Source organism: Macrotis lagotis, chromosome 8, assembly GCF_037893015.1.
Source record: "Macrotis lagotis isolate mMagLag1 chromosome 8, bilby.v1.9.chrom.fasta, whole genome shotgun sequence".
Taxonomy (NCBI): Eukaryota; Metazoa; Chordata; class Mammalia; order Peramelemorphia; family Peramelidae; genus Macrotis; species Macrotis lagotis.
The window spans coordinates 155,817,247-155,829,584 of record NC_133665.1 but is presented as its reverse complement, the minus strand read 5'-3'; the positions used below and the strand labels follow the sequence as shown (position 1 = coordinate 155,829,584).

At 33.5% G+C, this 12,338-nt stretch overlaps 1 protein-coding gene across 11 annotated transcripts in view; it reads left to right on the top strand.

Moving 5' to 3' along the window:
- Positions 1-12,338, top strand: part of CHL1 (cell adhesion molecule L1 like) — a 266,500-nt gene that overhangs the window by 190,690 nt on the left and 63,472 nt on the right. For all 11 annotated transcript variants that reach the window (XM_074198702.1, XM_074198705.1, XM_074198697.1 and 8 more), the window contains 2 exons: positions 546-730; positions 7,654-7,785. In XM_074198702.1, coding sequence (XP_074054803.1) covers positions 546-730; positions 7,654-7,785 — 317 coding nt within the window. The remainder of the gene's footprint in view (positions 1-545; positions 731-7,653; positions 7,786-12,338) is intronic.

Here is a 12,338-nt window from a genome sequence, read left to right as displayed (position 1 = left end):
GAGGCAGTTTGAAAAAATGAATTTTTTCTTGTTGCTACTTTACTTTTCTTTTCTGAGTAAAATTGAATTATTATCTTAAGGTCAATTTGTGAAACCACAAAATTCCCCACAAGTGTAGACACTGTTAAAAGATAATATTCATATGAAATAGACTTCTAGAATTCTGCACTTATTCATTTTAAACCAAAAGAGATCTGCAAAACAAAATTAAATAGCTCTGAATTGACTAAATTGACACCAAGATCACTGGGTCTCACTTATTTACACTCCCAAATTTACAGGACTCTTTGCAAGGGGAATCAAGAATTTAGGAGAATAATGCTACATAGTTCTTGATCTTAGGAACTTTATGGGACATATCTCAGCAAAATTACAGAAATTTTAAAATATCTTGGCACACTTTTGTCATTGTGTTTCTGTATTTGTCTCTGAATAGTCAAAGTGGGTGTGGGGACATAGAAGTTCTCCCAGTGGAAGTAATCATGGGAAATATCTTGGTAGTTTCTTCCCGCCATTATTAGTCAATTTATTTTATATTTTTCTAGACCAACTCCACAGATCACTTGGATGAAGGTGGGTGAAGATTTGCCCAAGGAAAGAGAAGAACGAGAAAATTTTGGAAAGACTTTGAAGATTGAAAACGTGACTCACACAGATAAAGGACATTACCGTTGTATGGCCAAGAACTATAAAGGGACTGCCACGCATGAATTCCGAGTCACTGTAGAAGGTGCTATTTTTATTTCAAATATTTTTTATGCTTGTTTATTATGTGTATGTGCAGGGTGTGTACAGGATTTTCTGAAAGTAATTTGAGTTTTAATAGGTAAAAATCTACCCTGAGATTTTTTTTTAAACTATGCATATCATTATCTACATGTACATGCAGAGACCTGGCCATATTATTAGAAATATATGCATTCTGATATACTCATGTCACCTACAACATGATGCATATGTCCCTATATAGAATATGTGTGTTTATATATGTACACACATGCATGTTTGCATACATACATAAATATATACACACATGCTAGAGAAAATGAAATACAAGAAATAAAGCAGACCCATCAAATCACTAGATTTTTCTACCTTATCTCCACTTCTAAAAGTTAATCTTCCTCTTCCCCTACAAAAAAGTTCACAATAAACATTTTATTCAACTCCTTTCTACCAAACTTTTAGAGTTTGGGTTCCAATATGGTTATGGAAGAATCATGCCATAGATTGACTTTTTCCATTTGCATAAGGAGAATGAGCTTTCATTGCATGGACTCCAAGACTGTTTCAGCTCCTATAAGCCTCATAAAGAGCTTTGTAAATTTTATTCTAGTGTTAACTGTGGAACTAGCTCATTGTTTGCTTAGATAACTCACTTGGACCTTGGACCTCATGGTCTCTACAGCCCTTTCAGTATTAAATTTCTAGGAATGGGTAATATATTTCAATATTCTGATATACTTAGATAAATTTAGAAAGCAGACTTATTCTATTTATTCATTCATAAATTCATTCATTCATTTCTTTTTTTCTTTTTTCTCAGTTATACCCATGATTTTCTGAATGTTTAGAGACAAATAATATATTAAAACATGAGTTATATGATCACAGAGTAATAGATTTAGAGTTGTAAAGGTCCATAAAAACCATCTACTCCAACGTCTTCATTTACAGATTTGGAAACTGAGACCCTGGGGGATGTCCCTGGGCCATGATCTTCAAATTGCTTTTCTTTCTTCATTTTTAAAGTAAACATCACAAATAGACATAAGAAAACATGATAAAACATCATATAAGTAGGGCAAGAAGAGGACTATTTACTATAGTATCAGATCCTAAAAGAATTGGATTGACTAGCATATTTGGGGGTTTAAAAAGTTTCCAAGAATGAAAAAGAAAAAAAATGTTTTTATTCATGCAAGTCGAGCCTTTGGTTATTAAAGCTTAGTTAAAATTGTTAAATTCACAATAAAGAATTATCCGTTAATGTCATTGGTTCAAGTATGGAAGTTATTTAGGTATTTCAATTATCTTTATAGCAGAAATAAAGGTTCTCTAATCATCTTGTGAGTTTGTATTTTGAAGATTATTCAACCTGTTAATTTGAGGCAGTTTATCCATGAAAGAGTTTTGCTATATCTAGTTTTTGTAAACTACAAAGAAATAGTCATTTGGCAAGAGGCCACACACACACACACACACACACACACACATATTTGATGTGTAGACAAAGCTATTGAAAGGAATATTTGTATTTAGTTAGGAAATTTTTGCTTGGTGTCTCACATGGGGTCCTTAATTCATTCCAATTTTTAGAGAAAGGCAATCTAATCAAAGCAATATTTTGAGTTTATTAAGTTAAAAAGGTAAGTTGTATTTATATTTTAAAATACAGGTTGCATCTCGATTTTTCCAGTCTGTGTAGTTTCCAAGAAAGATGCTATTTTAATGTTGCAATCTAGCATTTATCCTTAGATAAAGTAATATAGACAGGGTGAAAGCCCGACCTGGGATCATCAGTTTGTTTGGTAAGAAAATCCTGTACATTAGGGTAAACAAATTCAACACCCATGTTTTATCTGTTAATAGTCATTTATTCTTATGTTAACACATAGCTTCAGAAAGAAAATCAGAGAGAAAATCAGGGAGTATTTGCTTTAATATTCCCCCTACCCCTTCTAGAAATCTCTAATGGACGACTGTATTGTCAGAATATGATAGTTTGCACAAAATGAATATTTTCTCTTATTTATATATTCATGCACACATAAATTCCAGACCTGGATAATTGTTCACTGCTATGATCCACCAAGTTGCTGACTATTAGAAATCCTTCCAGATGGTCTGGAACTTTGCTACAGTAGCTGAATATTTTAACAATCTGGTCATGGTTTTCTTGACTGTAAAATAGAAGCTTTCAAAGGAATTGAAGGAGTTACCCAAAAAAATAATTAATTAATTAAAAAGATAGGAAATAACTTGCCTGCAAAATTAATTGAAGAATTCAAAATGTTGACCATAGGATTCTTTGTTCCCATAGGATCCTTGAACAAATTATCTTCACTATTCATAAAACAACTATAAACTCTATTGAGATGTAAATAGTGTTTTTACTAGAATCATTAAATCCTTCTTCCCAAAGAATAACTACTATAGGTATCCCTTAGTTCCATGTATCAGGATCTCTGCTTCAGCAATCCAAGTGAAAGCCAGACCGAATCTTGAAAGAACTCCTTTTTCTAAACTCTGAAATCAATAAAAGCTACTATTAATCATGGGAGAAGGGGGAGGCAGCAGAGGGATGCACTCACTTTTGATTGATGTCTTCTGTCTTTTTGATCCTATTCTTCCCCTGTTTATCCCCCTAAGAAAAAAAGAATGAAGATTGACTATTTAGTCAAACAGCAATTACATTTTGCCAAGTCCATTTTCTTATCATGCTCTGTGACTTTACCAAAGTACCTGTTGTGTTAGGGCATCTTGGAAGGCTTCCTTTTTCTTTTGGACCCAAAAAAACTCAAATCCAATCCTCTGATCAGGATTTTTATACTACAAGCAAATGTAAAATGTTTGTAGTCTTATAGTAGTAGTAAGTAAAATGCCAATGTATTTTTATTAAAGACATGAATATATTTTCTGACATTTTATTGAAGCTATATGGGGATGGAATTGTACAATATTTATTTTTTGCTATTGATATGATACCTAGAGAGAGAAATTAATCATGACTAACAAGAAAAGCTTGACTCAAAGAAAATGAAAATTGAGTTATTAAGTATAAATATTTGAACTTTGTCTAAAGAAATCTTGTAGGTATTGTGGGGATCATAACTGCCCTAAATGGGGAATGATAAGTAATTTCCTCATAATGAGAAATTGGACAAAAGGAGCACAGTAGTCATGAGGAAAATGTCCAAGATACCAGAAAAAAAAGGAATGCAATGGACTTCGAATTGGCAAATAAGAACTCTCAGACCATTAGGAAAGTAGCATGAAATTATTCCAATCCTCTCCAAGTTTTTCACTCCCTCAAATTCTGCCTCAGAAAAGACCTACCATGAATTCAAATGCCCATTGTCAAACAAGAAAAATCTAAATTTAACCTCCTCAACTGAAAAACAAGGGAGTTGGAAGTCAATTTCTACAACTTTGATCCTATATCTAAAGTCATTCAATCTAAGCATGAAGATAAAAAACACACATTAATTTCATTATTTTGTATAATTTGTTCTAATACTTTCACTTGTTCTAAAAATTCAAATTCATATAATGATAGAGAACTATTGAGAATCTTGGGAAATTTTCAAGATTTCAAGAATGGGGGCAGATAGAGAAAGAGAGAGAGACAATGCCATTTTCTGCCTTTTCTTGTACTCCAGTTGTAAACTTTTTAGGAAAAATGGTAGGGAATATATTTCTCCAGCTTCATTCAACTAACTTTCAAGATTCTTGTCACCAAAGTTTGCCACACTTCTTTCTATGGATTGCCACCTTCTATGTTTTCTAGAGAGCAACTTGCACCTTCCATACTATTACCATCACCACCACCACCACCACCACCACCGCCACCACCACCACCACCATCAACACCATCAAGATTTGCACAATTCTTTTTATTTGTTAGCTTAATTGAGCCATATAATAACTGTGTTAGATATATGTGTAAGGTAGACACTGAGGCCCAACAGATAAATGACTTGCCTAGGATCATAGAGCATGGATATATATGTGGGACCAGATTTAAATTCAGTTCTTGCTGACTCGTTTCATGACCCAACATAATTGCTGCTTACATCTTCTCTCAATTACCCACTTTCAGCCCATCCTTCTTCTTCTCTCTAATACAACATTCTGACATATTTGGAAAACCTGAACTTTCCTTAATCAATATAATCAGATATTTTATGCAACTCTGTAAATTATTTGTTTTAAAGAAGGGTGTGTCTTTTGCAGAACACTCTTGTATTATGACTAAAGAGCTCACCTCTGAGCCAGAACAAACTGGATTTAATTCCTACTTTGAACACATATTGTCCATGTCATCCTGGGCAAATCACTTAACTTCTAAGGGTAGTAGGCAACTCTCTGAAACTAAACATTTCACAGAAGGTGACAGTCTTCCTTGACAGAGAATATCATCGTATGGGAGTTAACTGTCCCAGTGCAGTAACAGTTCCATTTGTATGCTAGCACAAGCGTTGGGTGATATAATATACTTATGTCTTGACCTGGATCAGAATGAAACATGTTTTGTTCTTTCACTGACAGCATTAGTGTCATATTGTGTCACTTTGGATTCAGAATTGTGTCAAAAATAAAGATAAAAGGAAGAAAAATTGTTTAGAATACATGTGTATGTACATGGGTATAAATTTGTGTGATATATATGTATGTATATATATACATATATACAGAGAGTAACTTAAATATCTATACCTATCTACATACATATATGTATATATGTGTGTGTGTATTTTTATGTGTGTGTGTGTGTGTGTGTTGTGTGTGTCTGCATCCTATATAGCATGGGCAGAAAAGTTGAACACAGATGAAGAGATGGAAAGAGAAAATTTAAATATGGTTCATGCAACTTATGTAAATATTTGAAATGAAGACCAGTAGGATAAAATAATAGAGAAAAATACGATTTTTTCTGGTATGTTTATGATACACTAATTTAACATCATTTGCTGTCTATCTTGCAGTTAAATAGATGAGTAAGTTAGCTGTGTGACTCTGCTGAATGGGACACTTGACCTTTCAGTTATCTTATCTTAAAATGAGGTAGTGGATCTTTCTGACTTCTAACATCTCTTCCATTTCTAGACATATAAACCTATAAATCATATGTATGTGACATTTCTTTTCCTCTTGGAAATGTAAAAATCTGAACTACTGCTTCATCTCTACTCCATCATTTTTTTTGGAAAGAAGACACTTTATTTGTTTGTTTGTTTGTTTTTGTTTTTCCAAAGAATTAGTCCCTGTCAGTTTTACAGTTTTTTACCAGTTCCAAAGATTCCAAAGATGTGATGACTGCACTCTCTCAGAGCAGATAGTGATAGACACCTGGAAATACCAGATGGAGTGAAATTGGGATGGCAATGACTTCGTCTTGATTAAGATACCTTGAAATAAATGTTAACTTGTATTGTACCTTTGTTACCCATTTTCTAGTATGAATTGCAATGAGAAAACCAATTTAGCCTGCCAAATGCTGGAAGCATTAGATTTTAGTGAGTCCTACATTCTAAATAGTAAAAGTTTTATATATATTGCTTGAATTAATAATTTATCTACATTTAATAGATTATCATTATTTGGGAAAAACTGAAATCAAGTAAAAAAGATATTTTTCATTCAACTCATGTGAGACTAGATATAAATGTAAAATGCTTTTGGAAAGTAGAGAGATTCCCTGTTGATCACTTTATAGTTTACCAAAAATAAAGATGCATCTCTTTTCAAATGGAAAATGAACAATTAAAGCATCATATCACCCCTTTGACACAATTACAAAATCGGTTTTCTTGCTCAGACTTGAATTTACCAGAATTGTTTGTAAACCCTTGCCTCATGTGACATTTCTGCCACTTTTACTTTTACTTGTGTAAATGTTGACTTTATTGTGTCTTCTTAACATCCATTCCTAGTGACTTTTTATGTAGAACAAAAGCTCAATTTTGGGGAGAAATAGTCATCCATTAGTAAATGAGGTAAGGGGAAGAAGTATTCAGAAAATATACAATTTTCAAATAAAACAAAATTGTCCACATTTTAACTCTTTGTTTTTATGTTCCTGACATAGTATTGTATTCAAGGTGACAACACATGACAATATCATTGGCAATGAAAGAAAAATGTTTCATTTTGAACCATTTTGCTATGTAAAATCATTATATTACCAAATTCTAGAAAAGAGATAAGGATTGTGCCTATGATATTTTGGGATATAGAACCCCTAGATAAAGATATTCTCTACCAATGAAACTTCACACCTTCCATGTCTTAGTTACTAGTACCATTATAAGCTATCTAAATTGTCCAAGGTCATACAGAAAATTTGGGATCAAGGTGGGACCTGAACCCAGATCATCCTGGCTGACTGGTCAGGTACCAGAGTGACTTGGAAAAATTAAACCAAAAACCCACAAACCAAAAGACTTTCTGTAGAAAAAAAACGATTTAGTAAATTGTATAAGATTTATAAGCGTCTTTTCAATCTTACTGTATTTTAAGTGTTTTACCATTTAAAAATTTTTTTCTGGAAACACCAATCTTGAGATATGTGTCTTGTTTGTCAAACTCCCAAAATAATATAGCAGGACTGAATCAGCAATTCCATCTCCAGTTCTGCTGATGAGGAAAGATATTTCTGGAACTAAGCAAAATGACCATATTTGTGTACTTTTAGTAAGTCATTTTTGTTCCACTTAATTATCATGCAAAGGAAAGGGATAAAATATTTTGTTTTTTTAAAAGTAAGTCATCTTTAGCTTACCACACCTACATAGAATTATTAGGAAAAAAAAGAAATCTTCCAGGAAATTCTTGATAGATTCTGCCATCTGCTGTCTGATCATGGAATTTCTAGCATTGACAATTTATTTCATTTTAAATTTATTTTCTTGGTGTTTATTCTATTACCAGAACCTCCTCGATGGACCAAAAAACCTGAAAGTGCTGTGTACAGTGTTGGGAGCGATGGGATTCTGTTATGTGAAGCTGAGGGAGAACCTGCCCCTGAAATAGAATGGAAAATCAATGGCGTACCTGTTGTTAGTGAGTGATATTAAATTCTTTTCTTTATTTACAATCCTTGAAGTTGATAGCTTGGTGGAATGAAATGAATTCAATCGATGCGTTTAGCCAGATAAATGAATCTGATTTCAAAATTAGGTCAAATCCTTCTATTCTGAAGTTTTTTCCTTCTAGATTGAAGTAATTCATCTCCAGCCTCTGCCTTTACTAACTCTAGAGATAATACCATTTTTTCTATTCAATTAGATTTGCTTTTAGTTTGCTTCCTGAATCTTAGAAGTTGCCAGTTTCTGTTGATTCTACCCTGAAATGCATCCTTTTTTTGGCCTTCTTTCTATTTCTAGTCTATGTGGTTTAACCCAAATCTTCATGACTATTGGCCAGCACTATTGACGTTGCCTCCTTATCAGGTTCTCCTGTTCTAGTCACTTTTTACTAAATTTTAAACCATGGCCAGTTCAATAACACATCGGATATAATAACTCCCCTGTTCAAAATATTTAAATGGCCTTCTCTTGTTCCCCAAGTGGAATATACTCCTGTTGTTGCCTGCCACTTATCTCACTTTGCCAACCTTACCTTATGTCATTCTTTTTCATCAAATAGAAATAGATCTCTTAGGTACATATTGACTTAAAAAAAAACCCAAAGCTGAATACAATCTATGTTTTATTTATTTTAATTTATTTTATTACATATTTTCCAATTATTTTAAACCACATGAGGCTACCCATACTTAGTTCTGGGTTTGTGAGTTTGAGCTCATGCATAAACCAAGCTTGACTGCTTATAATTCCTACAAATTTTCCAAACCTTTGTGCTCTTCCCTATCCTGTTTCCTGTACCTGGAGTGCTCTGCCTCATCTCCATCTGTCAAAATTGTATCCAAGTTTGAAGACCCAAATTAAATATTATTAATATGATTTGGGAAGAATTGTTTATTCATGCAACCTGCCATAGATTTCACTTTGCACCTCTCCACTGTGCTTTTTCTGTCTTTTTTTCCCTAATATACTGATTATTTATATATATTGTCCGAGCTACAGCTTGAAGGTAAGTATCATGAGGTCAGGATGACAGCCCTTGGTCTCATTTCAATCATGTATACACCATATGCAATCTAATGCTCTGATCATAGTGATGAATAAAACTTGTAAAACTGAATTGATAAACAGAGTGGTACATAAATAAATATTGAACTATTTGTAGACTTGATGTATAAGCTTGTTTAGTTTTAGTCCTCATGTATATTTATTAAACAAACAGGAAGAGCAACAGATACAGGACAGAATAAAGAATGATCCATGTCCATGGGGAAAGGAAAAACAATTTGAGTTACATTATTTAAGGGAAAAAACCCATAAACTTAGAATTTATCTCTATACTTATAAATTATTCTTTTCACAGTGCTTATCAGTCAAATTAGCAAACAAACAAATGCCATGTATTTATTGCATGTCCAGACAAATGCAAACAATGCTCTCAAGAAGCTAAATCTCATTGTGATTTGGAGGTTACCTGGAGATCTTGAAGGCTGCATAAAAGTGGAATGATTGATTGGTTTTTATTCTTTGTTAAGCGAAGAAGACCCAAATGACATCGCTATGTTTGAGACAAATTACAGTCGTTTGACATGGCTAATCAGACCAATATGAGCTCAGAATGCTCTACCACAGGTCAGGCACAAATAGTCTATGTGGACACCTGGGGTGGGTCATGTTGCCTTTGAACTACTTCAATTCTGCCTTCCTCATAGAGTGTAGCACCCTCACTGATGAGGGCATGCCATACTGGGAGGTCCTGTGCCAGTGGCTCCCATGTTGCACAATCAATTCTAAAATTCTTAAGAGAGACTGTCAGGGTGTCCCAGTATTCCAATATTATTTCTTCTGACCCCCTTGTGAGTGTGTGCCCTGTGTGATTTCTCCATGAATTAGTCTTTTTGGCAAGCATACTTTTGGCATCCTAACAATTTGGGCAGTCCGTTGTAGTCGCATCCTCTGAATTAATGTTGGAATGCTTGCCAGTTCATCTCAAGAAAGGACCTAGTTGTCTGGTATCTTCTCCTGCCAGGTGAATATACTCCCTTGAAGTGATTATCACATTGCAAAGGATTTATAGGCCACCAGTGATCAGCTATGTCTTTGGTCTACCAGGACATAGCTATCTTCTTGCAGCATGGCACATTGGTTCATCACAGTTTTAGCCATGATGATTTAATCATTTAGTTGTGATAAAGCAAGCTGAGGAGGAGGAGGAGGAGGATGAAGTTGAAGATGAGAATGATGAGAATGGAGACCTTATGCTGATGAAACAATAGATCTTTCAAAATCTATTGTATATAATTCTTTACCTGTAGATGGACCTCTGTCAGTTTTTCATTTGGCATTTATTAAAGACCAAGCATTGTGTTAAGTTCTAAGGATAAACAAAGGAAATATAGAATCCCTGTTCTCGAGTTGCTCACAGTCAAAGGGAGGAAACACTGTCATACAGTCATGTACCAGGTAAACTGGAGATCATATTAGAGGGAGTTACAAGATATGTTCTCTCTCCAAGTACTAAGTAAGAAAAGGAAATGTTGACTTAAGTTGTCCTTTCTTGAATTTGTATCCGATCTTTAAATCTTAATGCAATTACTGCCTTTCACATAATAGGTCCTGAATGTTGATGAACTTGGCTAAAAATCTTACATAGAACTTTGCTTTATAAATGCTCTGATGTCTTTTCAAAGAATTGTAAATTTTAACTTGTTGAATGAAAATCCCTTTAGGGCAGGAATTGCTTTATTTTTAGTCCCCCCTCCCCAAGCATTTAGCACATAATAGCTGCTTATGAATACCTTCCTCATAACAACTATTGATTTATTAATTTATTCTAGTTTCTGTTTCTATTATTCTTATATTACAGCATAAGCTCTATTAGAAAAGAAAGTTTGTCTAAACTTTGCAGTTCTCCCATAGCCTGGTACAATGCTCAGCAAAAATGGCTGTTCAATAATTACTTTTTGAATTATTGAATCCCGTCAATGATTTCATTTTGGGAAAAATATATTAACATCAAAAATCTGGAAGGAACCTTAGAAATTTTATAAAGAAGGAATCTAGAACCTTTAAGGTTGAATGAGTTTCTCAAAACCATTGGGATAGTAAATACAATGATTGAGATTCAAGCTAATTTCTTCAGACTCCTTATTTGACATCAGCTAAATAAACTATCTATGAAGAATAGAGAAGTAATTCTTGGATATATAAAGACTTAAGGCACTGTAATATAGAATATATGACACTAGACATGAAACCAAGGTGATCTGGGTTCAGATGAGATCCTGAATATCTGTGGGAATCTGGGAAAGTCACCGTCTCTGAGTCTTAGATATTCATCTATAATGTAAGAAATGTGGGCTCAAAGTTCTTTAAAATACTTTTATCTTTCAATCAAGAATACTGTGATGATTGAAGTTAATGTCTATAAATGATTCTAGCATTTAAGCTTTCAACAGAACCGAATCAAAGAAATAAATTTATTTTGTTTATTTTTTTGGTCATAGGTCAAAATTACTTAATTTTGAGGCAATTCCATACTTGAGACTCACAGTCTTGACTTCCTGATGTTTTGGGTGTTTTTAATAAATATTAAAACAATGAGCCCTAAACATTTCAGGAAAAAAGTGAGGTTTGCCTGTAAGCAATAGTAGCTATTAAAGGCAGTTAGACCTAAAGGAAGGGTAGCATTTGGACAAGTTGATAATGGTGGGGGGGTGACATTTGAAATAAGGAGAACAGCAAGGACAAACATAAAAACAGGAGTACAGTGGACTTGGAGAAGAACAGGAAGACTCTTTGTCAATTCATTTCAATCCAATAAGCATTTATTAAATATTTACGGTGAAGAAAACACTGTGTCAGGCATTGGGGATGCAAGAAAGGAAAAATGAAAGTCATGCTCAAGGTGCCTTCATTTGTTCATTGATGTATTTAACATTTTTCTATTGCATGGTTTATGAATTCCTTTGGCTATACACTGGGAAGGAGATAAATGTTAATAATAGATTCCCTACATCAAGAGGCTTAAAATTTAGCAGATTGGAAAAAAAATAAGGAAAGATTTTCACAGATAATTGTAATGCAAATTATAATATGCTCCTTTTGTGACCTCCTTAGCTCCCCCTTTTGTTAATTATCATCCCAGATCTATACAGATGACTCAAATCTATGTAACCAGATCCATTGTCTCTGCTGACCTTCAGGATCACATAACCAGCTGCCTCCTAACCATTTAAAACATAATGATCTTAAAACATAAAAGATCCATATTCAACAGGAACAAAGCAAAACTCATTGTCTTTCCTTTCAAACTTTGATTTTGTAAATATCTCTATTATTCTCTGGCAAAATCTTTATTCCATCCAGTCAGTCAACAAAAAGTTATGAAATGAAATGCACTAGACACTTTATACAATTCCGCAAATATAAAAAAGCTGAGATAAAAGACAAATAACAAAACACATATCATATTTATAGCTACACATATAGATGACATAGATATAGATTTCTATGATATAGCTAAATCTG